The sequence below is a fragment of the Phyllostomus hastatus genome, unplaced genomic scaffold (assembly GCF_019186645.2).
Source record: "Phyllostomus hastatus isolate PE091 unplaced genomic scaffold, TTU_PhHast_1.1 phas_scaffold_78, whole genome shotgun sequence".
Lineage (NCBI taxonomy): Eukaryota > Metazoa > Chordata > Mammalia > Chiroptera > Phyllostomidae > Phyllostomus > Phyllostomus hastatus.
The window spans coordinates 94,424,379-94,452,166 of NW_025334041.1; the positions used below are offsets into that span (position 1 = coordinate 94,424,379).

The 27,788-nt window shown below is 46.6% G+C and overlaps 1 protein-coding gene across 8 annotated transcripts in view; it reads left to right on the forward strand.

Moving 5' to 3' along the window:
- BCL11A (BAF chromatin remodeling complex subunit BCL11A) overlaps window positions 1-27,788 on the forward strand; it is a 96,800-nt gene that overhangs the window by 55,158 nt on the left and 13,854 nt on the right. For 6 of the 8 annotated variants that reach the window (XM_045827567.1, XM_045827569.1, XM_045827572.1 and 3 more), the window contains one exon: window positions 25,683-25,784. The exons of the other annotated variants lie outside the window; for them this stretch is intronic. In XM_045827567.1, the coding sequence (XP_045683523.1) occupies window positions 25,683-25,784 (102 nt within the window). The remainder of the gene's footprint in view (window positions 1-25,682; window positions 25,785-27,788) is intronic. 8 annotated transcript variants of the gene reach the window in all.

Below are 27,788 nucleotides of genomic sequence, written 5' to 3' on the forward strand. Positions count from 1 at the left end.
CTAGCCCTTGCCCCTTTAGTAACATCTTTGGGATGGTCCCGCCACCCACTCCCTGCCGTGGCAGCCTGCACCACCTCCCCAGACAAGGCATTCTGTAGATGTGTTTGCTAGGCTTTAATTGTATGGGTCAGAATTTGTTCTTCAGGCTCCCAGGGATCTTCCTTGGTCCTAGCATTCTGGGATTTCATGAGCAAGTCCATGTTCCCCTAATCCATTTCCTCTCTATATGGATAGCTTCCCACTGTCTCTCTTCTTGTTATTGTGAAAGCCTGCATCGTTATTTGAGTTTTCACTTATGAGGGTGACCCTGGCCTCTTCCTTTTTAGTGTGTCCCCATCTCTTTTCTGGCACTCTTTCCCAGATCTGTTGTATGTTTCTTAGGTGTTTTTAAAAGTATTCGAAGAAGAACGAAGCATCCTTGTAATTCAGACTCTCAGAGACATGCCGCATCATTCAGAGCCTGCAGTTCTGGTGTGCCCTGGGTGTGCCGTCTGTGCCCCAGCCTCATGGTGGCAGGGGATCTGGGTGAGAGGAGGAGTCTTGAATTGCCCATCTCTGATCAGGAAGGGAATTGGGGTTTGCCAAACACCTTTTATATATATATACACACACACATATATATATATACATATATATATATATATACATATATATATATACACATATACATATATATATATATATACATATATACATATATATATATATATATAATATATAAATAGTTGAGGGCTCTCAACTATGTTCGGATTGAGGGTTCCTGTGGAACATTTTAACTTTCAGGAAGGCCCCAAACTCTTCAAACCACAGGGACCACAACATAATGTCTGCAGCCCATCCAGGACAACAGCCCGACTGCCCCACTGGCTGACTGGACTCATTCCTCAGGGTTCTGGCCTGAGGTGCTGAGGCACCGTCCCTGTGAGAAGAAGGGAGGCTGGGCACGAAGTTGGGAGTTACCTAGAGTGATAGGGCCGGGTCTGTGCCCCAGGTGTGTACAAGTAAGAGCAGGTAGCTGATTTCAGGGAAGCGCCCCAACACTAGCCAGAGAAGAGATGTGACATTCACTTTCAGACGTGACACACCAGGGTCACCATGTTGGTTTGGTGCAGGCTAACAGTTGCTTTTATCAAAGGCCCCATGAAAGGTTTGGCCTCCGATTGGGGTAGGTGGGAGGGGAGTGGCAGGTCTCCGGGTCTGTGGCTGTTCGCTCAGGTGGCCTGTTTCAGAAGTCTCTCTGGTCAGCAGTGAATTTGGTTTTACTTTTCAATAGAAATGAAGCTGTATGCCATGTCAGGTGGACTGGATCATCTCTCCCCAAACTGTGAAGGAGGTGGAAGCTCCCCCATCTGCACTGCCCCCACCTCGTCACTCTCCACCCACCATCCTTTATCTACTGTCCCTCTGTCACACAGAGGCGTCTGTCTGATCTCAGCTATAGCCCCAGCTACTGTGCTCAAGTCTGTATTCCCAGTTGACCCTCCTCACCCGCCCCTCCCCACCCAAGCCTCACATTCGTTACCTCCCTTCTCTCCCTCTTCCTTTTTCTATTGATTTGAACTCACTCTTGGGAAAGGGGCTGATAACCTCATTTCTGCTGAGGTATAATTAATAAGTACCAGGTGGTATGTGTTTTATTTCACAAACAGAGCACTTACACTGTTCTAAGTACTTTACAAATATTAACTTATTTTCCTTTCATAATAACCCTACAAGGCAGACACTATTATTATTCCCATTTTACAGACAAGTCCATTTTTTTAAAATTTTAGCTGAAGGTGTAAAGTTTGGTGGCAAAACATTAGGGGTGAGGCAGCAGTTATTTGACCTCACAGAGATGTGGGTCCACGTCTCCCCAAGTCTGGTGTCCCCATCCAGGGGGTTGGGCAGTTGCAAGGAGCACTTCAGTATTTCATCTCAGCGGCCTCTGAGCCACCCCGGCTCCCCTGTCCCATACACATGACCTTCAAAATTGGCACAAGGCTTCTGAGACGTTAGGGTATTAGAGACCATTTATTCCAACCTGCTTGTGTTCAGTGGGATGAACACCCAGAAGGGTGCTAAGGCCTGGTGTGGTCACCCAGCCAGTTAGGGGCAATGCAGACAGGAAGCCGGGACTCCCAGCCCTGTATCCTCCCACACTCCCATGCCACTCCGTCAGCGCTGTGCTCTCCCTGCTCCGTGCTTCCCCAGTCTGTTTAGCCAAAGGATCTATTGCCCCAGGAGTCAGAATCTGCTCAGGTGTCTTAAGTAATGTAGGTGTGCCTCTCTCATGGGGCTTTACTTTCTTTTTCTTAGTTTATTACCCATAGCAGTCTCTGTTCTGTTTTCTTCAGCTTCTTCCCCTTGAGCTACTGTTTTTTCATTTAAGATGGCAGTCTCCTCTTTGGTCCACTTCCCTTCCCCTCCCCATGCCTTCCCTTACTCCCCTTCTGCCCCTGCAGCTTCAGTCACCAGCTCTGGCTCCTTTTGCTGCCTCTTCTCTTGTTGTCTTCCAGGCCTGAGGTTGGGGCTTGGGTGGAAAGAGGGGAAATCTTCATTTCTTTCCGATTCTCTGCTGTCTACAGCTCTGAACAGCAGCTGTCCCCCCAGCCCACCCCCACCCCGGGGTGGGGGGATTGTCTGAGAGACCTTGATGTTGTCTTTCTTCCCAAGGCCTTTTGGCAAAGTAGCAGTTATCTCCAGGGCCCTTGGCTGCTATTCAACTGTATGCTAATGGGAGAGGTTCACCACCCCCCTTTCCAACCCAGTGGGGGCTCTTAGGGCTCTCAAAATACATTTAGTAAGTTACCCATGGCTCTGAAGGGGCCTCAGTCCAACTGAATTCCCATCCTAAAGCTTTGGGTCCCTTCCCATCACTTCCTTAGAGTAATGGAGAAATTTCTGTGGAGTAACATGACATTTGGTAATTGAGCCAAACAGGTGGCTGGTGTATATAGGCTTTGGTATCAAACTCCCAGGGGCAGACAGGAAGGTGACAGAATGGGGCACCCCTGAACTCTCAAACTGAAAACACTTTCTGGGTTCCCAAAACTTGTTGCCCTAGATATTTATCTAAGAGAAATTAAGACATGCATTCTTATAAACACATGTACACAAATATTCCTTGTATCATTGTTCACAATCACCAAAAAGTAGTAACAATCACGATGTCAATCAGTAGGTGAATGTTTAAACAAACTGTAGTACAGCCATACAATGGGATGGATACTCAATATAAGAATGAAATAGTATGCTCAACAACATGGGTGGATCTCCAAATCATCCTGCTCAGTAAAAGAAATTGAACATAAAATGGGACATGCCTTATGAATCCATACATATAAAATTCTAGAAAAATCAAAACTGTGGTGATGGGAAGACCAATTACTAATGGGTCAGGGGATGGGGAGGGCATTGGCTGCCCTCCTAAAAAGTTTGAGAAAACTTTTTAGAGTGATAGAAATGTTCTATATTTTGATTTTGGTCAAGGTTATACAACTGTATAGAATTAGCAAAATTCATCAAACTGTACACTTTAAATAAATGGCATTTACTGTATGCAAATTATGCCTCAATAAAGCTAAAAAAGTAAAAATAAAAACCAACCACTTGGGTGGACCATCACGGAAGGCTGTGTGTCCATCTCTAGCCTTTAACTGTTTGCAACTTCTCAAGACTCCAGCTGTTTCTGAGGGTGCTAGGTTTGGGGGGGCACCAAAGTACATTTCAGGGACATTGGAATGCTCTTTGGATTTTTAGGAGATTTTGTAGAAGTTGGTCATGACTGGGAGAGAGGCAGAAGCAGACTGATGTGGCGTTGTCCACCATGACCGGAGCATGCATCTCCGAGTGAGAAACGTGTGAGTGCTTGAGAGTGTGTGAGGGCGTGAGGAAGTAAAGGGAGGGGTTTGATTTCATAGAGGCCCAGGGGGCTTTAAAAAATAAAAAGGGGAGAGGATGCCCAGCGTAGTCTTATTCATTGATGCACCTTTTTGCGTGGAGACCCCAACTGTGTCACTGCCTGGTGAATTCCTGTAAAGTGAGAGTTTGTGTTTGTTTTCAACATCCATCTGTCTCTCCAAATTGTCTTTCATGCAGAGTTCAGTCAGCATAAATATGATATCTGAACTTTGCTCATTTATTTGGTGGACTCGCATGGAGTGCCTTTTCTGACCCAGCTCAGTGGTAAGGCTATGTGGACTTGGGTCTTCACCATGGAAGGCTTCATGCACCCGTAGTGTAGGGTCCTACCTGGCTGCATGGCCTCGTTCCACTCTACCCAGGGAGCTTTGATAGGAACAGCCGGCCCAGCCTGGAGAGTTGCAGGCAACATGTCAAATGGTAGTTACATTAACTGCTGCCTTAGTTCTTTCGAGGCCTTCCTTTACCACACCTAGTAACTGAAGGGAGCCAGCACCATCTGTGTTCACTGCTCTCTGGCATCAAAATGCAGTCCTTTTCTGTGGTGCTAGATTTCAAAGCGTATGGAAAATAGTTTTTAGAACCTAGCCTTTGCTTTCAGAATTTGCTCCTGCTTGAGCCTAACTTCTTTGCAGATGACTGGAGTACAGCAAGAGAGTTGCTCAACCTCGAAGTTGGGTTTCACATAGAGATATTTTTTTTTTTTTGGTAACTCTGACACCCAGACTTGATCTGCTTGGCACACGTTCTGGCTGGCGCATGTACTGTTCTTCTCCAGGGTGTAGGGTGGCTGTTTAAAGAGGGTGGATAGGAATGCTAATCTTTGGGTAGCATAACATGTTTCTGCTACTTGCCTTTTTTATCTAGAAGTTCAAGCAGATATCAGAAGGGTATCAGAACTGTTTGTGGGTACAGAGATGGTTTAAGTTACCATTTTGAACAGAAGTGATATTTGGCAAAATGACTTCCCAAAAATTAGGAAGCTGAAGCACTCATGCAACCGTTCTTTGTTGGATTTTTAGGAGATGTGTGTGTCATATCACGTCCTGTGCTGGTACTTCGAAGTAAAATAAAAATAAGTAGAAAACAGAGTGCCTGCTCTTAAGTACATGGGGAAGTCATGGAATTGAGTAGAGGCTGAAAGAGGTAAGCGGTGAGTGCAGTTGGGGCTGTGAGGCTAGCTCCGTGCAGGGGGTGAGTACTCTACGAGGCTGGAACAGGGAGAAATCGAGTCAGCATTTGGAGGGGACTAGGAGACCTTTAGTTGGGCCTTCAACATGAACAGGATCCCAGGAAGTGAGGCAGGAAGAAGAAAAGCCAGAAGAGAAATGAGAATGGAAGGGATTTTTAATTGAGCAGAGTATTTTCATTTGCTGATGGTGGGAGCTAAGCCTAGAATAGAAATTTGGGACTGGGTCACAGAGCTCCGGAATGATGGGTGAAGGGCTTGGACTGTAGCCTGCTGGCCATGGGAGTCTGTGGACATGTGCTGAGCAGAAGACAAGGCAGCATTCTCGCAGATGTAAATCAAGGAGTCTCTCCAGGGGCAGGATGGGGCGGCCTATTGGGATCCTAATGTCCTTCATGCCAAGTTTGACCTTCTGTTGAAATACACATTCTAGAGAGTGGAGTTAATTGACCTTAGGGTTTCTTTTCACAAGTAGAATGGAGCCAAACATTGTAGGGGAGTAGCAAATGGGTCTGTTATGAATGCAGAGGGAATTTTAAGTCTTGTGAAGTTTTCACTGGGGAGTGGACAGGGAATTTTGGAAGCAAGGGTCGATCAAGTTCCACATTGTCCCCTGCCCCTGTCTTCCAGATCATGCATGTCGGGGAATTGTTCAGGGTGTGGACAGTGCTTCATGATGGCATTTGTTATTCTGATGGCATGTGATGAAACAAGGCAGGCACCGAAATTCATATTCTTATGAATGCTCTTTAACAGAACCCTCCTACCCTGGAGGTTATTAATCTAGCCCGAATTTGAATGAACTTTTTTTAGATGGGGTAGGAGAAAGGTTGATAAAAAGGGCTGGTAGATAGGCATTTGGAGAGGAGAGGTCTGGAAGCTTAGGAGATCAGCCAGGGATGCAGACAAAGTCAGAAGGTCAGTGGAAAGCCCTAGTGAGCCCAGCGTGTTCTAGAGAATGAGTCTCCCTCAGGAGGTGAAGCGGTCAGAACCTCCCTTCAGCCTCCTTCATGGCCCTCCCTCCTCCAGCCAGCAGGCGCCTTGTCCCGGGCACGGAGGAAGCCATCCAAATGCAGGGCAGCCTTGTGTTCGCTGCAAAGGAAGAATAGTTTCTAGGGATGTGGTGGATTTGGGAAAAACTAACAGTGGCAGAAATTAATGAGAGAGAATAGACTTGACTTCCAAAAGCTCGTATTTTATGGATTTGGATGTGCTGTGAGCAAAATCACATGAAGGAAGTAGACAAGGAGCAGTGTCAGTGACTGACAGAGCCCCCGCTGGGGGGCAGACCAGGGTTGGCCGCTGTCCTGAGTGTGAATTTAGTTGGTGTTTCCACCTGATCTTCCCCAGCGTCTCTAAGGCAGCAGTTTCATTGGGGTCTCAGCCATTGTTCAGAACCCTCTTGGCCCCCTGCTGTTTACGACCAACAGAAATTTTTCTTCTTTCTTTGAAGGTAAATTTATTTTGGGTGGTAGTGACTTCAGGCTATTATTGAATCTTTGGTTATTGGTTTGAAAATTATTTTGTTATTATTTTTACATCAGCCAAGCTAGAAAGTTTCACCAAATCCCCCTGCAGTATAATAAATGTTTCCTTTCATCGGAGAAGCAAACTATTTACAGCCATAACAGGGTTTACAATGAATTGTATAAGTGATACTGACTTCTGTGTCAGCAAAAAGTGAAACAAAAACTGATCATAGATGACATTACCTAAATGACAATACCTACGTGTGTCCTTTCTTTCACATTTGCTGTAATCCTGTTATGGCATTGTCCTATTAGCCCAAGTACTGTCATCTTTAAATGCTGTCAGATCGTAACTGGATTGCCAAGGACAGAGGAGAGGCATCAGTGGTGTTTCCCAATACACTGCAGAGATGGTCTTCTTCCTTCTCGCATAGGTAGAATTCTTGGAGTTGTTCAGTTAAAGTGATGACTCAGGTATCTTTTACAAGCATTGATGAAGTAGCCAGATTTACTCATGTTCCTAGAATGAAAGAAACATTCTCTTTTAACAGCCAGTCAGACAGACTCTTCTGGAAAAACGTTAATGTTTCTGCATAATGAAAATGTGGTATAAATATTGTTATTGTTTTTAAAACCAGGTCAAAAGTAACAGGAAAGAGAGTGTAACATCCATTTTTAAAAGATCTTATTTATTATTTAGAGACAGACGGGAAGGGAGGGAGAGAAACATCAGTTGGTTTTCACACACACTCCCAACAGGAAACTGGCAGCAATACCAGGCGTGGGCCCTGGTCAGGAATTGAACTGGCGACCTTTCAGTTTGTGGGGATGATGCCCAACCTGCTGAGCCACATGAGCCAGGGCAATGTCCTTTTTTTGGTTCATTTTTTAAATGTTTCCCCAGATTTGGTTAGCGATTCCATTTTAGAGAAGGGAAACTGAGTCATAAAACCATCAGAAGCAGACGTTATTGGACAGCTGAGGTTGGAAAATCTGTGTTTTTTGTTTGCCCCGCATGTCTGCATTGCTCTTCATAGGTTTCCACCAAATTCTTACCCAGATTTCAGGTCTTCACCTTTCTGTAGCTTCTGTAGATAGAATGGTTGATTGGAACTGCATTAAAATTAAGGCTCTTGCTTTTTGCATTCTATTGCTGAGAAATAAGGGAGTGAGACATGGTTACTTTGAATACCCTTATTAAGGATGGATTGCCTGCCAGAGGATAGGGCTAAATTTAAGGGGATTAGCTAAGAGTTTTTTTTCATGTTCCTCTCTGCTTTGGATTTCATAACAGTATAACACTTAGTTTTATAATTCAATTTGATTCTGTATTCATTTTTAAATATATATAATGCTGGTTGGTATATTCTAGTATTTATAGCCCTTCAGAAGGACCCCAAGGGAAGATAATCTCCATTTGAGAAGACAATTGCCCAATCTCCATTTAGATGACAAAAAAGTAACTGCCCACTGCAGGACTCTTCTTACACTTGCGGTGTGTGGCCTTGTGGGTCGCAGGCACCTGAACACCTGCCTGGAGGTGCAGCTGTGGGGTGTGCTGACATTAACGTGCAAGCGCTGGGTAATTGACTTGCAAAATATAGGTTAGGGAGTTTTACGGGATATCAAATTATCTTACTCTTTCTCTGATTAAAGACAAAATATTATATTAAGTAGATCATTACATGGGTAAAAGGTTAGAACTTCACACACTTTGAGGTGTAGCAGGCCAGGCTTCCCCTTCTGCCTGTGGCCAAGGCCCCTGCACAGAACTGACTGAGGCCCGAAGACTGTTTGTAGACCTGGGAACTGTCGGCATAGTTTGGTTAGATTTATGGGAGAGGTGTTTGCCTTAGCTTTGAATTACCCAAGTCTTTTGTATGCTGATAGAATGGTAATTTTAAAGTTAAATGTTAATTTGTTCCGATTCCATTTCTGATAGCAAGGAAAGGCGAATATAATATGTGAGAGGGGTTGTGGGCAGGTGTGGGAGACGAGTGAGCGACTGGTCTCAGGCTGCGGGTGAGCGCCATTCACAGAACATCGGGTGCAAAGTCCTGTGAAGGGCTGTGCTCATGTGAAGAGCATGGGCTGCCTCTCTGTCACCCCTTGATGCCTTGACCAACTGTCTAATTCCTAAAAGAAATTCCAGGCCCAATCCTGATGCTGAGCTGGAGTTTCCATGTGTCTGGTCATAATGTGCCAGCTAATCCCTCAAGCTGCCCATTTCTGTGCACTATTTATTTCAAAGCCCAAGGACCCCAGGTGTACCATAGGGCTTATGTGTAGAAAGGGACCATTTCAAGGCTTTTCTGGGGCTAGATGGAGCCACTTTCTTTCGATATCGCAAATTGGTAGGTCTTTAGAAATTGCCCGTTAAAGTATGTGTGTGTGTGTGTGTGTGTGTGTGACGTACAGGTTTCTTGAATTTCTCACTTACCCCAGTACTTGACTGCATGAATGTGCATAAAGTGGACTCTAGCATTGGGCCACCCTGTTCTCATTGTGTGAGAAGAAGGCTAAATTTAAGTGGGGCTAGGTGGGCTATCAGAGCTGTGATTGGTGTCTCCATTTGATGTAAGGGGGAGAGAACAAATCACAAGTCATGCTCTGGAAAGGAGTCCTGGTATACCCACAGGGCTATGACCTCTGCAAGTGCCGTTCTCCACAGGATGTCTTGCCCTTCAGCTGCCTTTCAGTCAAGTTCATTTCAGAATGGAGAACAGCTTGCCGCTGTCCTCTACTCTTGGCTGACTGACAAAACAAGGGTGTTAGAAATATTGGGTAGATATGGAAATAGATCCCTAAATATACTAAACAGATCGTGTTTGGGGGGGCGTGGGGGGTGGGTTGGGGAGAGGAGGAGAGAGCCAGAGCAGAAGGCAGGAGAAAGAAAGTAGGGGAGAAAAACACTAAAATGTAGTTTTACTCCTCAGCTTTCCTGTTGATAATGGGGATCAGGCATAGCAATATATATTTGTAGCAATCTCTTTGGTGAAGGGGTTTGTCTGGGGGGCCTGGAATTGCTGTGTGACGTCAAGGGGACACTTGCCTTGTCTGAGCTGAGGCCAGCCCATTGTTCACAACGGGCAGCACTTGCATTTAAGACCAGGTTTGACAGTCCCAGCACTTGCATTTAAGACCAGGTTTGACAGTCCCAAGTGAAAGGCACTTCACTTCTCACCTCAGAGCTGCAAGTGTAGTTTCTCACCTTTAGGTTGCTGGAGCAGTTTCCCAGAAACCTAACAGTTGGCAGTTTGTCGATGGATGGAGGGTTTTTCTTTTGAAATGAGTTGATCGGCTTTTGCCACTTTTCAGATTATTTTCTGGGTCTAGGTTTTTTCTTATTCTTGCCTTACAAGCAGGATCTAAATAATCCTGTTTTTTGTTTGTTTTGTTTTTTCAGTTAGCTTAATGGTACCGAGGACTCTCCTGGGACTGATGTCTGGAGGCTGATGACCAAGCTGTCAGTAGCAAGACGTGGCTGGAGGTGGGGTTAGCGGCCCCTTGTTGAGGATGCTGTCATTGCGATTCTTGTTAGGGTCGCTTTGCTCCACCCTGCCCAGTTGCTGTGACTTTAGCTAATCTGGGTTTGTGTGAATTGTAGCCTGTGGCATCCCTCCCCACCCCAGCCCATTTCATCTCATAGGCCAGCAACTGCCAGGCCAGGCTCCCGTTAGCTACAGCCTCCTGCATTTGTTCGCAGAGACCTCAAGGAAGAATTGGGTCTGCTGGGGACCTTGGGATTTGGCTTGGTGAGATGAGTCAACTTGGGAATTATGCGGGGGTAGGGGGCGGGCAGTGTGCAAATAGTGCTTCCATTTCTTATTTTGATTTAAATACTGGTCTCTATTTTGGACAAGTCTTAGTCAGGTGCCACAGAGGATTTCCTTTTTGGCTTGAACTTGATGAAATAAACACAAGTTTACTCACACATATGGTCATGGACACATCACCGCTGTCCCTTCCTCCCAGCATGTGTCTCATAATAAGTTATTCCTAAGTGAGAATTCCTATAATTTTAAGGTCTTACATTGAAAGAGTGATAAGAGTGGACAACCTCAGCCTGAGTTGTCAACCTTCCCCTCCTTCCTCCTCCTTTTTTACCCCCTTCAAGGTCCCCCTTCCCTTAAGAGAAAAACACATGAGCATTGCTGGAAGTGTGGACTTGACCTCCACCTCACCAGGTGCAGCAGCTGACTGGCACAAAAAATAGGAAATGTGTTTTTTTACAGGACGGGGGCAGTTTCTGTTCCACAATCACTGCTGTTTCAATAAAAAGCAACTTGGTTTATCTGTGAGACCTACTTCCCTTTCTGGTGAATACGACCATTTTCATTAGCAGAGGGCCCCGATGGCTGGGAGGGGTGGGGAAAGGAAGGTGAGAAAAGGGAGATGCTCAAAAGATGGGAAGAAGGGAGAAGAGTGAGGTGAGAAGGAGAAGAAACAGGAGAAGACAGAAGGGAGAGAGTATTGAAGTGGGAGCTATTTTTAGCTGAATGTGAATGCAAATTTCATCAGGTTTGTTGGCTGTGGAGAAACAGACTGTGTGTGGACAGTCACCTTGCATGTAACTTCCTGCGAAGCGGCCGTGGTGACCAGATTTTCTGACACTGTCAGAGCTTGGACGACGCTGCCAGCCCCTAGAAGGGCAACCCAACAACTGTCACAGGCAAAGCATCAAAAGCACGAGCTGTCGATAGTGACCTGCATTTGCAGAAAATCTGAGGGCTTTCTAATTAACGGAGGAGCTCTAAATTAGAGTAAAGCTGTTTGACAAGCCCCCTTGTATGTGGTAAGTGTCACACTGCAGATAATCATTACATCTAACAAGCTTCTGATTTTTAACAGACGCTATGAGACAAACTCACCTATAATGGTTCAGATTCAAGGGGGAAAAAAGCATTCCACCTCGACAAAAAGAAAGGCAGGAAGGGAAAAAAAGAAAGGAAGAAGGGAGGGAAAGAAAGAAAAAAGGAGAAAAGTGGAAGGATATCGTCATTCCAGGGCTTTGGGCAAATGCTGATACCCCTTCTCTAAATTCTTGCCTTTGTTGCCAGCTGAAGCATTCAGATACACCTCCTGTCTCAGATTTTCCTCCTGTAATCTATGTCTGCGGATACGCCAGCTTGTTCATTTGATGTTTACCAGAGACAAGCATCCTCAGGGTCTGAGTTGTTGAAAGCAGTCCCCCAAACTGTTAACAACTTGAATATTACAATCAAAACACATGATGGAGACAAGCGACTTGGGTTCTACCTTGGGTGTAGAAACAGACCCGGGGCTGAAGCAGGTGGAGGCTGTTTGCCAGGACTTGCCCGAGATCACTTGGGCCTTTGTCTGAGCTCAGGCCCCCTGACCACGTCCAGGGCTCTTCGTCCAGGGCAGGGAATTTGAGTCCTGGTTTGAGGTATGGATTGAAACCAGTTTTCGAAGACCTGAGCTGAGCTGATCATTTGCATGTCTTCCTTTCTTTGTAACCCTCGCTCCCACCCCAGACCATTTCTCTCCCAGGGATGCATGCAAGGAGAAAGAGCTATAAACCTGATGGTTACCCAGCGTTGTTCAGAAGGTGCAGCATTAGGAGACACGCTACTCTTGCCCATGTTGATTCTCCTCAAACTACACACACTATCCTTACAACTATTCATGGGAAAGAAGGTAATATAAATCACACTGCCTGATCCTTCTCCAACAGCTCACAAAGTAATCACAGGCTGAAGTGCAGGTTTTCTTCCAGTGCCTTTATCAGTAAATCAGATTTTGGGCATTTATTAGCAAAAGTTAGATTTAAGCATCATTCCTATAATGTTTGAAAGAAAGATTTGTTTCAGTGGGGACTCTGCCAATCAGTGATCTTCCTGCTTGACTCTGCTATCAATTATTGCTGCAATTATTTGTCTACTTGGACATTTAAAATGTCATCAGAAAGAGATGATTACATATTCTAGAAAGCAAGGGACTGCATAATCAGATGAACTGAATCCAGTTAAATGTAGTATGGTACCAACCTGTCCTTCAAAGGAGAATTCTTGAGCTACCACCGCAGCAGCAGCCTTCTGCCTGATTTTCAGGAAGCTGATCTTAACCTTGGGATGCAGCGTGCTGCCAGGGTTGGGTGATACTCAATTATGGGAAACTTTCCAAGTCTGAAAATGGAATTTGCTCCTCACACACACGAGTAGTGCATTTTGGTTATCTCATTCAACTCATCTGCAAATCTATAAATAAGATGTCCCTCTATTTTTCTTTTTCCTGTGGATTTAAATGCCAAATCCTGAATTGTTGCGACGTTGTCACATGCCCCCTTTCCCACTCTCCATGCCTGGTGCCCGCCCAGGATCTAAGCAGTGGCAGTAGAAATTACAACTGTTTGGAAGCCAAGAAAAAGCTCCATTTCTCACTTTTCTCCAATTCCGGATATTCTTGTCCCTGCTCCATATCAGCCTGCTCCCCACACACCTCCTCCACTGCTCTCCCTCCTTCTGTGTGCGGACAGGAAACAAATACAGCTCCCAATTTATTTTTCTTGTGGAGGAAAAGAAAGCACAACCTGGGTAAACAATGCAAAAATGCCAACCAAACTAAGCCCTGCAGAGAATGGTCCCAAATGTTCTAAACGTGTAGAAATCCCCTCATAACCAGCCTGTCCCCACTCTGGGCAACAGGAGTGCCCCTGGGGAGTGGGGTTGTGAGATGTGAGAGTGACGGCCAAGCCTTCAGCTGGGAAATGTGAGTCCCTTCATGTTCTTTGACACGAAGCTTAGGATGGACTATAGGTTCAGGAGACATTCTATGTTGATGGACTTCATGAGTTCAAGAATTTTCTGTGTGGCTGGCTCCCTGTCCAGGCTTTTCCCAATTTACTTCCCACCACAATAAAAAATATATGGGGGCCTGTCAGAAAATTAATCTAATCTGCAGGGGCAGGTGGGAAATCCCAGCACCTTTAAAACTACTAGAGCCCTGGGTTATGTGTGCTGGAGGATGTGGGAGAGAGAAAGATGTAGAGGGTGGAAGTAAAAAAAATGGGGTAAAAAAATAGCAACCTATTAGCATGGAGAAGAAACACTGTCTCAGCTACAATGATTCTTAGCCAGGAGCTGGGTGGGGACAACCCTGTCACCTTTGTTCCCTCTCCTCGTGTAGCAGTTCTGCTCAGGGACCCTTGTCTTGCCTGGGTTTCCCTGCCAGGCCCTGCAACTTGTGGCCTGGTGGCTTCACTTCCAGTCTGCACTGAGCCAGGTCAGCTGACCACAGTACCCTACTGGGGAGCAGAAATTGCTTTAACCCTTGGAAGGAGGTTGTATGCTTGTGGTGGGTGTGTGTTAAAACCACAGGGCAGAGGTGCAAAGGACCCTTGGGAGACTGACTGACAGGAGGCCCTGGGTTCCATCTGTTCATACTTTTCCTAGGATCCCTGCCGCATTGTTTTCAGAGTGTCCCAAGCAGAGGTAGATTCTCTGCTGGGGTTGTCTCCTAAGCCCATGTGGTTTTATATTCCAGGGCCCTTGCCAGTGACCCGGCTGGGATGCCCCGGCCTCACAGAGAGAGCACAGCAGGGCTTTCCATTCCTTCTCCTTGGGCCACCACTGGGCAGTGCTGGCATCTGGTGCAACCTGGGTGATGAGGTGTGGGTGGCTAGATGTTCTCCTGCATCTGAGGCAGTGAGGCAGGTGAGACCACCCAGCCAGCCTTTAGTGCACCTGCCATGGATAGCATTCTAGCCTTGTTTTAAAGCCTTTTTAGTGGAGCAAAGCTATGAGTTCTATATAGGATTTTTGAACTGAAGGACCTCACATTATTCTTCCTCTTGGGGCAGAAAGGTGGGGTTGTAGTGGGGTGTAAGAACAGAGGAAAAAGCACGAGGGACTCTAAAAAAATTTGAGAGAGTCAGAGGAAAGGGAACCAGACTAGGTAGGTAATCTGGGACCAATTCATCAGAAGACAAGGAAATTTGACATCTAGTGTAACTCTTCTAACTGTGTAATTACATAGCATTTGGAAAGTGAATTATTAACAACCCGATTGTCCATAACAACCATTGAGTACACATACAATTACAGAGTGCCAAAACTGTGCAGTGAACTGACGGGCCAGCAGCCACTTTCAAGGGGTTGTAATCACATCTTGGGTCAAGGCTGATCTGGAGGTTCCTTGGTTAGTGAATCATTTACTGAAGAGACCTCAATGACTTCAGGAAAGGAAGGTTCCCCTGGTCACTGCTGGCTGCGTGGCCGCTCTTCCAGCTGGGTCACTTAGAATAAACAGCTCTCTAGTGGGAAGAAAAGTCCACTGAGCAGCCCTCAATTTCTGCATATTTACTGAAGGCTCTTTGCCCAGAATGGTGCTGGGAGTTAAGAAGTAGGCAGTACAGTCTTGGTTCTTAGAAGGCTTGGACTTCAGCTGGGGGACTGGTGCTGGCAGATGCAAGGTGATCACATGCAGTCCCGGACCCAAGAGAAACGTAGTGGAGAGTGGGAGACAGATAGTGGCATATCCTCGCCAGCCTAGCTATTGTCTAACCGGGAGCCTTCGTGTCCCCAGCCCCCTGAGCTGCATTGCTTCCCAGGAACCTCAGCGGGGCCTCCTTCCGGGGAAGTCCGCGCAGCAGCTCCACACTGGAGGAGCTGCCCCAGCGTCGGCCAAGAGCCGCAGGCCATAAATGCAAAGTATGGTTTAACAAAAGCAGCTTTTGAGTAAGAAAGCTGAGTGGAGTTGTCCCAACCTGTCAACTTCAGATTTCTTTCCTCCTCTCCATAAATCAAAAAACGGTTGGTGGAAGGGAGGGACAGAAGCGTTTCATTTTCGGATTTTGTAAGAAAATAAAATCAAATCAAAAGAACCTGTCCCACGCTGATACCTTACATGCCAGGTTTGAGCCTGAGGCAAATTTTTGTGGCCATGTAATAAGCCTCTTTAAAATGGTGACAGACCCTTGACTTTTTGCCTTGAATTACACTGATAAAAGACATTTTATTGCATTAGAGCCGGGGCAGGAGTACAGGACGGTTCTTGCCTGGTCGGCCTCTTTGAAACAGTGTCAGCCCTGCTGTCCACACTCCCCACTGCCTGACAGGGTTGGAGCGGTGGCGGCGGAGATCTGGGGGCCGGTGACAGACGGGCCTTTCTACCCAGCAGTCGAAAGTTGAGGTTCTGGAAGCAAAAGGATTTCAGCCTGAGGGGCTTGTTAGGGAGAGTGCAGTGTCTCCCGTTCCTAGTAGATGTGAGAGCTCTTGATTGAAGAATCTCATTGAATCTTGGCGAGACTCAAAATGGAAAACGATCCTGGGCTCTCCTCTGTAGTGTGGGGTTCCTTCAGCCCCCTTGATGCCTGTGGAGAAGGAAGAGGGGGATTGCAGACCCTTTGCGCCGTGAAGCCAGGTCTCCGTGAGCTGAGTTGGCAGTGGACCTGTCCAGTACTCGGAAAGGAGCTGAGTTCTCTTTTGGAGGAACTTGGGGGGATGGGTGTCTGATAACTTCAGGGGGTTACCCCCATTGAATCAACAGAATTAGTGAACCTGAGAACAGCCAGCAGCGCCCATTCTGTGGCTGGGTTGGGGCCTCTTGAATGATTACAGATTATATGTGTAGGCATTTCTTTTTTATTCAGGAAACTCTTTCCAGGTTGGTCAGTGGTATACTTGAAGGATTAGGGATGGGGTGAAAAGCCAGGAAAATAACTATGAAGCCAAGAAAATAGGCCTCAAATAAATAGGCTGTCTGTGCCTCGCCTTTGTTCTGTGGGACTCTGTCAGAGAGGTTAGGACTGAGGCCGGAGCTGGCTGCTGTGTACCCAGGAGGGGGGAAGGTGCCGAGGGACTGAGGGGACGGAGGCAGAGCTGGGGGGGCTTGTGGGCGGGCAGAGGCCTGTTTCTGAAAGAAGCACTCCGCTGCCTTGGGACAAGGCCTGGCCTCACATCACCGAAACCCTCCTTGATTCAATCTCACCTCGGGCGAGAGGGCAGCCTAGTTTTGTTCCTGAAGAAATGTCAGAGCCTGACCTGCTAGACCATTTTTTTAAAGTGTGTAGAGCTTTGAAGCCTTAAATTAGTTTTCATAATTTCTGAACGGTTCTGTGTTAACTATAGGACATAATAGATTTTCATTCTGGAAAATGGCCAGTGCTAGTTCTAAGAATCTCTTGGCCAAGCTTGTCACAGCGTTAGGCCGGTAGACTGTGCCTTCCCCATGTGCTCCGGTGCACACACACCACTTTATAGTCCCAGGAAGGCAAATGAGTGTCTGGGAGACTAGTGCCACCCGGGCAGCTCACTCTGCCGTGGCCCACCCCAAGGGGACCTGAGGGGAGTGGCGACGAGGGGCAAAGCTTGGTCCCCAGGAAGGTGGGCAGGACACCGAGTTCCAGCCCTGCCCTCACGACATCTGTAGGACATTCCTGAGAACTTCCACTTCATGGCTGGAGAGGTGAGGATAACACCCTACGTCACCCCACAGGATTGCTGTGGTGCCAGAATGTGAGGAAAAGGCTTTGGGAAGCAGCAGGTAGAGCCTCCCACAGGGGCCAGGCTTGGAGGCCCGACAGAGCCTTCCTGAGGCTGCCCAGACTCCTGGGCCCTTCTCTGTGGATGGTTGCACAGACCATTCATTCTGGGAAATGAGAGCAGAAAACCCCGCAGCTCACGAGGTGGCAGGGCCACCTGGGTCTGCTCCCCTCTTCCAATCACGCCTCCCTGTCTCTACTCACTCCAGCAGCACCAGTGTCCCCACCTGGCCGATGGCCTCCCACAATACCAAGAACACCTGGACATATCAAGGGTCTTTTTATAAGGGCTGAGCGTGGTTCTCTGAAGCTTATTCTGGTATTTTCTCGAGACCTATGAAAATGGTGAGACAGAGGCATTAATTACGTTTGTTGGGAGTGGATGCTGATAAAAAGGCTTGGGGTGGCCTCTTCAGAGGAATTTGGGAGTTGCATGTTCTGTTGGCTTTGATAGACAAGTCCTTCACTGCCCTGGGTGGTGTTATCAGAACTAAACATTTGCTAAGCAAATGGTCAGTCTCATGGGACCCATCTTGACAGCCCGAGTGCCTTTTCAGCCCCAGTTGACAGTGCTCATTCGACAGGCATCTAATAATACTTAAATCAGGAGACACTCGTGTGGTTTTCACAGCTTCCCAGGTGTCCAGGACTATTATTTTCCACTCTTCTCTTCATTTCTCAGGCAGGGTAGAGAGGCGTGTGTGGAGTCTTTGAACATTTGTGTGAGGCTGGACATTTCGGGTGAAAAACCCCATCCCAGCCAACTTCTTTCATCCCTCACCCCTTCTCCTAACCACAGAGGTGCTCCAAGTTGAGCCCCACCTGAAGAAAGCCCAATACACACAAAAATCTCACCAATGGAAACTGGTAAATTAGAGGGTGATTTTTCACATTACAGAAAGATTGTTAACTTTTCAAAAGGTTTCGCCACAGGGTTTCTTTAAATAGTGAGCTCCCCCACTGAATTTAAAGTGTTTGTTTACAGATCATTAACTACTTGACAGAGAGGTTGGGGAGGGGGTGGAGGAAGAAGCTCTTAAAAGGTGAACTGTTAGAAGCCCTGCCAATTTTCGATGAGCCTGGAAGGGTGATGAAACATCTCTGAAATCACGTCAGTTAGCCAACGTGATTCACTTTATAGACACCCATTTCACACGCGACTTTCCAGGAACCCTGCACCTTGGTTGAGGACAAGGACCACATGATGCCGGGACCTGGCTCCCTGGTTTGAGGTGGCTGGGTCAGCACTCTTGGCTTTTCTTAGAGTCCAGCATGTACCCTCCGTGAGCAGTGGGTATCAGAGCTCTGGCATGAGGCCGAGCTCTGCCACTGGCCTTCGGGCACGAGCAGCAGACACCTTTCCCCTTGACATTTAGCCTGAGTTTGTGGGAAGTTTCTTCCTGGTTCTCTCTGACCTTCAGCCTCTTTGGCTCCGGACCCACTTAGGTTTGCTTCCTCTTTGACACCCAGACAGGTGAACTCTGCAAGACGGTGCCCGAAGTCTACAACCAGGTTTACGCTGTGAATCTGAGAATGAACCTGGGGGCAGACCCCAGCCCACACAGGTCTGTAGGCCCTTCATGACCTCTGCAGGTTCACAAGGGGGCACAGGCCCATCTGGGCCTGCTTCTGGAATGGCCCATAGTAAGTCTCTTAACTTCGTCCAAATCTCCTGCCCTCAATCTGGTCCCAGGGAGATTGTAAGTGGTGTGGGGAACAGAAAAGAGAAGTCATTCACCTCAGCCAATCTTCTCTTTTTAAAGATGAGAAAACTTAGGGCCAGAAAGGGGAAGAGACTTACTCAAGGTCACGAACAGCCAGCCAGTGAGTGGCAGAGCTGGGGCTGAAGAACTGGATTCCTGACTTTGCTCCAGCAGTCTCTCCAGAGGAATGAGTCCCTGGCATCCTAAAGGAAGAGAAGAATCTGGAGAGTGAGGTCCAACGGGGCTCATGGGGGAATACACTGGGCAAGGGCATCTTTAAAAGTAGTTCTCCAATTCCCTTCTCCACAAATAACCTGAAAAATAACTCAGGTAGAGGCAAGCCTGTGCACACATGCACACTTCATCATACACAAACAAAATCCTGAAATAAAGACTCAGCAGCAGTGAGGTGACCGCCTCTCCCCTCCCCCCGCCCCACACTCTCAAGGAGAAGAGAAGAAAGAAGGAAGAGGGAGATTTTGGAGGGAAGGTCAAGTTGATGATTAAAGAGACAAAGCAGTATAGGAAAAATCTCCACATTTCTTGCACAGTCATTTGTTGAAAATGTGTCAGCAAGTACAAGCCCATCCTAAACTTGCAATGATACATCTGAAATAGATTATTTAAGCCAGGGAGGCAGTATTGCAAAGAAGAGCATGGCTATCAACAGTTGTTTGTCTGACTCAGAGGGATAAAACACAGTGAACTGCGCCTTTGGTTACCACCGTTCATCAGGGGAAGAAAACTGAGGTGGGGGAAGACCAAGCAGGACAGACGAACTTTCATGGAGTTTCACAAGAGTCCACATGGCTGTGTCCCTGATTTTAAGAAAAACGTGGTATTTGAAACTAGCAGCTTGCGAAAGCTGAAGATGTCACAGAAGTCCTCAGAGGGCCATGTAGATGGTGGCCACGTCCTCCGTTGTCAACCGAATGAATCAATGCACAATATCCTGATTGAAATGTCACTACCTGTTGGGCCCCACTGGCTTTGTGCACACTCTGGGCTCTGCTTCCCTCTGGGCATCCATACCTGCGTTTTCTTCTGTTTAGAACATCCTTCCTCTTGACTCTCCAGGTCTGGTTCCTAAGGTACCACGTCCCTAAATCCACTCTCCTCTCTTGCAAATGGAAGAAATTTTTCTTCCTTTGAATTTGCTCAGCAGTTTATCTGTACCTCTCTGGTGACACACTTTCTACAATGGAGTAGAGAGAGTTCTGTCCAGGCCTTATCTTCTCTGTGAGGTGAAGGCTCCTGTAGTTTGGGTTTGAGTTTCCCTGGCACTAACCACAGGGGCTGGCACACTGCTTTGGGCAGTATAGGCATTTGGTAAATAATTGTTGGATGTATGCTTGAAAGAATGAACGAATGGAATTTATCCTGGGTACATATGTTTTACGTAGTAAAGTACACAGTTAAACAAAGAAAAAAAAACTGTCTTAAGACAATTTGTCTTTCTATGCAGCTGCCCTTCCAGTCTCCTCAATAAGTTCTACCATTCTAAGGCAAACGTGTAATGTGTAATAAAAATTTATCTAATTCACGATCAAGTGAAAATACTTTGGGCCCAGAGCCAAAGAATATTATTGGAGTGAACTTTTTTCAACACCCTAAATTTAACCAGCTGGAATTCTTTTTTTAAGTAGCATCCTATTCAACCTTTTGAAATGAAGGATTTGCCTTTTAGTGGGAAATCTACATTTCAACACAAAGATGGAACACAATGTCTCTGGCTTAGTTATTCTTCAGAAAAGCAAGCTTTTTTTTTTTGAATTATATGCTTTGCTTATGTTAAAGACACAGATTGCAGAAAATTTTGTTTAGGCCTGACAGATTGGTGGCGTGCATTTTTTGCATTTTTATAGATAAAGGGGCATGAAAGATGTCATCTCTCCATCCTGCCTCAGAGAGTGAATGCGTAGGGTGAGAACTCTTGAGGTGAGGGTAGTACGTGTTGTTCAGATGATGAAGGCTCCGAGAGGACAGAATTGGGCAAAAGAGAGGACGAGTGGTTGATGAAATTACAGTTACTGATGAAGTAAGTATCAAGGAATATAAGAACCATGGCCACGTTTCAGTGCAGAAATTCTGTAGTGTGGTGTCTCTAGAGTTCTTTCTCGCTTTCATTTGTACAGGATGCACTTTTTAAAGAGCACCACGATTTGGTAAAACCTTAGCTAGTAAGAAGCAGTGATGGAAAAAATGCTCATGGGAATGTTCATGTGTAGGACAAAAGGGAAAATGATTTTGATTATAATGGAAGGTTGATTGAGAAGTCTGTTAGCAGTCATAAAGCTGGCACATGCTCAGTTGAGACCGACACACAACTCAAGGCACAGGCGTAGCTTGTGCATGCGTGTTCTCTAGGACTCTGGTAAGTTACCACATCTGAGAAAGGAGAGCCGCCATCCATTGTAAACTGAGGGTCAAGAGCTAGAAAGATGTTCAGTGGATTTGCTTTTGGTTAAAGAAGCCTCTCTCGTCCAGACTAGTTGCACTGTTGTTATTTTTGCGACTTGGATCCAATGATATTGCTAGAACTGGAATGGGTTCTTTCAGGGAACTTTACAAACTTTCAGGATGCATTTTAAGTGCAGTCTAGAAGTTAGTTCCTGGCTGGGTGGGGAGAAGACTTGAGAATCTAGGAGCTGGAAGGGCTGGCAATGGTCCTTTATTTTGGCCTGTCCCCAGGGTAGAGATCCCTCTCTATCATGGTGGGTTGGTACCCTTCTCTTCTTGAAGATCCGGGGTGGAAAGGAGGTCACAGCTTCAGAAGGTAGCCATTCCTCTTAGGGATAGCTTGACTTCTTTTGTGCCCTGTCTCATTGTAAAAATAGGGACGTTATTTAAAAATATAAGCTTAAGAAAAAATACGTGTATATACATGTACATTTTTGTAAAGAGCAATCTTCTGTATGTCTCTGTACTCCTAGAGAGGCCTGGGGCTCTACCCCCTGCTGAGAGCTGGGCACCCAGGGCAGCCGTTAGTGTGGGAAATGATGTTCATGCTTCACTGTTCAGGCACATTTGTAGGTGAGCAGTATTATGTGGTGATTAGTAGAGTCATTAGGTGTATTACACACCCAGTGATCAATTCCCAAAATGAATAGTATGCCAATAATAAAGGGATCTTCAAGATGTTCTCGAGGAAACCTAAAACTTGATTTAGTAACCTTAAATTCCAAGGACATCCAATGGGGTTTAGAGAGCTCTGCATTGAAAGTTGGGACTCAGTGTATATAGAAATGTAGAGGGACTAAAGTGTAACATTAAATCAAAATCCTACCCAATTTGTTGCATATTTTTAATGAGACCTGGAAAAAAATCACTATTTTTTATTCAGCCGTAAGGAAACACTGCAGCCTGACAGTGCATAAGGCAGTTCTGAGGCCCCAGGCGGATATGCCGGGTCTGAAGAGACCTTTATGAAACAGAGCAGGTTAAAATACCTTTCACCAGAGGAGTCAAGGCATTTAAAAGGTTGATTCAGAAGAGAGCCACACTACCTCTGAGAGCCCAGGCAGGGAAACTGGAGTCCAGTTCCTGCTCCGTCCATGCAGGAGCCACAGCTTCCAACATTTCAGCTTTTATGGAATTGGTGGGGACTCCACCCGCCTGGAGTGAGCTGGTTGGGATGTTGTCTTATGCAAAGAGCATTCCCTGCTTGATGGAGAGAGCCAGGGCCTCTTTCCTATGCTGGTCACCCAGGGAGGTGATTCCCAGACAGAAGGGACAGCTTCCCAGTCTGGGTCTCTGCCAGAGAACATTGGAGCTTCCAGCTTCCATGCCTCCTTTTACCTGGAAATGGTGCCTGTTAGGCTGGGTTGTGCATCTGAATCACCTGGAGGGCTTGCTAAGCACAGAGTGCTGCCCTCTGACCCTGTGCACTGTTTCTGATTCAGTAGGTCTGAGGTGGGGCCTGAGAATGTGCACTTGCAACAAGTTCCAGGTGATGCTGATGCTGGGCCTGGGTCTGCGCTTTGAGAACCTCTGCCTTAAGAGTACCACCAAGGAAACAGACAGCATAGCTGGACCACCTACTTCCTAGCCATCTGCCCGAGCCCACCTTTGCCTGGGAAGAATGGCAGTGCAGGTGGGAGAAGAGCCTTCAGTCAAGGGTGGGCTGGGAAGGCAGAGCTGTACTTTGAGGGTGATGCTTAGAAGCATTAATTGTGAGACTTTACCTAAACTGTGATGAAATAATTGAAAGCATCATAGCAAGAAGTTAAACCCTAGGGAGGCTGTTAACAGTTTAGCATTTCCAGTTCCTGTGGGAACATCGATTCCCCTTACCAAGGAGAGTGCTGTGGCCGTGATGTTCAGTGGGGGAGGCGGCAGAATCAGCTGGGTTTCCCCGCTGCCTGTGCTCGGACTCGTCCCGGAGGAAGAGAAACTCCAGTATGAGTCTGTCTTACAAAGACAATGCCAGCGGCTCCTTAGGCTGATGGGATTGGCTGTTTCTCTTCAGCTGGCTACAGGGGAAGCAGAGGCCGAGAGTGGAAGCAGTAGGGGTGAGCCAAGAGTTGCAGGCAGCAGATCAGGTGTTATTGTCCAGTTCTGAAACCAAGTCAGTTCACTAGGACCCTTTGAAAGGCCCACTCGATACCTTTGGGCTACTCTCGCCCAAGAGGTAGTCTCTCCTAATGGGTCAGGAGAAGGAGAGCCCTCCTCACTGGCCCATGTTGGTGAAGATTTGGGCAGGAACGGTAGAGGGGAGGGGATAGATGGACATCCCAGAAAAGAGCACTAGATGAGGAGTCAGGGGGCTAATTCTCATCTTTGCTTTGTGACACCGGTATAGCCATGGGCCAGTCACTTAGATTTTCAGGGTCTTAGTTTCCCCATCTGTAACACAAAGGCATGGGTTTGATGATCTCTCAGGCCTTTTACAACTCAGAAAACCCACACCACACCAAACCAAACCAAACCAAACCAAACCAAACCAAACCAAACCATGGTGCCAGATACTCAGCACTCTCCATGATGAGCCCCACGGCACTGCGTGGTCTGGTGCTGTGGAGAATAGGGCCACCGGGCTTGTGGGCAGGTTTGCCAGCCAGAGATGTGCAAGCAGTCATGCCTGGATTAGGTTCACAGTTCTCACATTTCTGGGTAGAGGCCTTTTGAGTCAGCTCAGGGTCTCTTCCCAGAGTGAGGGACAGGGAATTTGAAATTAGACTCTCCCTAATTTCCATACAGGGTTCAGATACCTTGATGCTTTCATGCTGGGGTCACAGAGGCACCTCAGTTGTGTGGGTTGCCTAAGAAAAGGGTTTTAGTCTTGGTGACAAACAGTTATTAAGTAGCTGAGGCAAGAACAAGTGGAAAAATGAATTCTCAGATTTCTCATCGAAAACACTATGACAAAATCTGTGGTAGACAAAATCTACCCTATACTCTCAATTCATTCAACACAAATAGTCAAACGGAGACATACTTATTTGAGTCCAGTCGTCCTACTTCTGCTGGCTCATTTTGCGGCATTTATCTTGTTCAGCTCGGCAGGGAAGATGTGCCTCTGTAGATGGTCCTGGGCTGGGTGGAACCTCCACAGCAGGCTCCTTTTGCAGCCCTGGGAACAACAGACTTCTGCCGTCTCATCTGTGGAAGAGCTTCCACGAGCCCCATGCCATTGTTAGCCACCAGGTCCTCATGAAGGGAAACCTCATGCCACCTGCCTGGGCCGCCCTCGGTGATGTGATCTGTGCAAGGAGAACAGGGTGCATTTTACACTTGAGACCTGCTGTCTGAGAGCCCAACAACACCTTTTAGTGCTCTTAGTAGTAAGCTAGTGGAGAACATACTCTGTTTACTCACCATCAAAGTCTGTTTTTCTTCTCTCCTGCCTTCCCCAACCAACACAAACTCCAAACCTCGAGAACACACTGAGCACCTCCTGCTCCATTTGCCCTCCGTTCTGTCTGAGGGCTGACCTCTGCATGCCTGGTTAGCTCAAGGTGGACTTAGAAAAGCCGGGAACTTACCACATCAACCATATAATCCCCAGGTTGCACAAACCAAATATTTCTTTTCTCACAAAAATTTCAGTGCTAGAAATGCTTGATTTACAGCTAGATTTATGTTTTATTAGCGGGAGAAGTCATTTTTCCTCACCGGAGTGCAACAAGGTAGTAGAATGGAGAAGGTCGGCCGCTTTTTCTAGGTTCCTCTATATTGGAAAATTGGTTCTCTCCTGTTGTTTAATGGGAGGATTCCTCACCCTCATGTTGAGAATTGGCCAAAGTTATTTTAACTTCAGAAGTCTAATCTCTGTCCTCCACTGCTTTGTGCCTGTATGGGAAGCCTGGAGTGCGGCTCAACTTAGGCCTGACATGCCTATGGTTTCCCTGTCACTGAAGGTGCTGTCATAACTACAACCTAGGCAGAGGGGGCAGTGGGACACGGAAGGGAGAGTGGGACTCTGTTCCAAGAAGGAATGATTTATGAACCCACTTGTTTCCTATTAGTATGTTGTTTTTGCTTGGGCTTGTCTTTAAAGTAAAGTGAATGTATGCATGTAAACCAGCCTTGCAGATAAACCCCCCATTTTACCAGCCTATGGTAATAGAACCATATTACCAATTTCCCCTTGCTGTTTTCACATCTTATTACAAAACAGTCATCAAGCAATAACCACAAGCAAATGAATGAAAGAACCACCCGATACCTACAAAAGCCCCCAAAATAAAAGAACTTTCTTCCCCTTTGTCAAAAAGACCAAAATTAACAATAAAACAAAACTGTGGGAAATAAGTCATCACTATTCTTTGGATATAGGTGTTGGGCCTGCTAACTATCTGCAAGGCTGTTGTAATGATGTTCATTTATTTGAATGGAATTGAAATGTGATATCCTGTGGTTTACAGTGCATATTGTTTATAGCTTTCGTGCTTGATTTTGGGTTTCTTTCACAGATAAACTTCTGCACTGGAGGGGCCTCTCCTCCCCTCGTTCTGCACATGGAGCTCTAATCCCCACGCCCGGGATGAGTGCAGAATATGCCCCGCAGGGTATTTGTAAGTTGAGCATTATTTCTTTTTCAAATGTACTTGTGTATAGAAATGAGAGTTTCTGGAAATTGCCCTTACTTTTTAAATACTGAAAGGAGTTACTTCCAAAATAGACTGGCATCCGCATATGTATTATTCCATTACTCACTTGGCACCCAGTCTACCATTCCACTCAGCTTCTCCCTCCCCTTTTTTCTTTCCTTCCATACTGAGGGCACGAGGGAGTGCAGAGCAGCCTGTCCCTGCGGGGCTCCTCCCCAGGGTCTTGCCTGCCTCTATGGCTGGTGACTGCCTATGTCTACGTGGTCAGAGTCCATTTCTTGCTGGACAGTCACTCTCATGGCCTCATTTAAGACTTTGAATTATTCCAGGGCATCCATTTTTAGCAGAGGCCGGAACTGAAGGGAGTCAGTTTAGAGTTACTCCAAAGTTATTTTCATGCATGTTATATATGCATTTACATGTGTATTTAAAATGGTATATTTATATATATATATATATATGTGGTGCATTATATATGTGCATACATATGTAATTTCTACTTGTTTTTCTCCTAGTTTTAAGGAAAATTCACAGCACTGTGGCTAGAATTCAAAGATACAATCACAGTCACCACCACCATCACCACCATCACCATCACACCTAGGACCACCACCATCGCTGCCTTCACACCACAACCACAACCATCACTATCACCACCACTACCAGTACTATCACCACCACCACCATCACTGTCACCACCACCACCTCAACCACAACTACTACCAACATTCCCACCACTACCACACTATCACCACCATCACAACCACCACCATCACCACCACCGCCATCACTGTCACCACCACTATCAAAACCACAACCACCATGCCACCTCCACCACACCAAAACCACAACCACCACCACCACCACTGCCACCTCCATCACTGTCACCACCACCACCACTAGTATCACTATTACCACCACCACTACCTCAACCACAACTACAACCAACATTCCCACCACTACACTATCACCACCATCACAACCACAATCACCGCCACCACCACCACTACCACCACTACCACTACTACCACCACTACTAGCACCATTCCCACCACTACTACACAGCCACCACCACCACCACTACCACCACCATCACCATCACCACCACCACCACTACTTGTTCAAGCTAAATTTTATAGTGGAGACCTTTTTATGAAATTTAGGTTTGTATCTTTATAAAATGTTTTTGGAAGATATTGTTTCTGAGGGTCACACAGCTTGCTTCTCTATGTGGGAATAAATGGTATGAGTCATGCAGGGCTAAAAAGGTGGATGGGGGGGGGCCGATTCTACCCCAAACACATGAAAAAGCAGGTTCAAGAAAAAAACAAGTGTGAATGTATTTTTATTTTGAAAGTAAATGGAAAGTAACCTGTTGTGGAAAGAAAAAAAAAGTGTCATAGGAGAGAATACCAAAGAGCAAGACGCAGGAGTCGAGGCTATAGAAGGGGCCTGGACTTTAGACAGGAGGCAAACTGACCAGTGAATGGGGTCTGCAGGGCAGGCATGCACCCTGAGACCAGACTCACAGCCAGTTGTTTATTTTTGTTAACTCTTAGGTCATCCTAGGAAACAAAGATTTATTGAGTGACTTTCATGAGCCTTTGGGTCCTGGGGGTTGGGTGGTACAGGGGCTAAAATCTTCTCCTCTGGCTGTCCCACCCCCTGCCTCATCCCCTCCGCACCAAGCTCGGCCTAAGCCTGCTTAGGTCACAGATTGCAGATTTGGGAGGTTGGACTCATGATTGCGAGTCCCTACATGCTAACTAAGTCCTGGGTGGGGAGAGTGCTTCTTGTTTGGCTGGGGGTGCCTGGGGCCCCACACTTGACTGTGGGAACAGAGCCACCCTTGGAGGGAAGAGGAAGGTGGGGAAGTAGGGCAGTAGAGATGAGGGTGGAGCTGAGTAGCCAAGGGCTGCTGACCTGGGAATCAGTTTAGTTCTCTCTGGGGTGGGAAAGTAGGAGCCT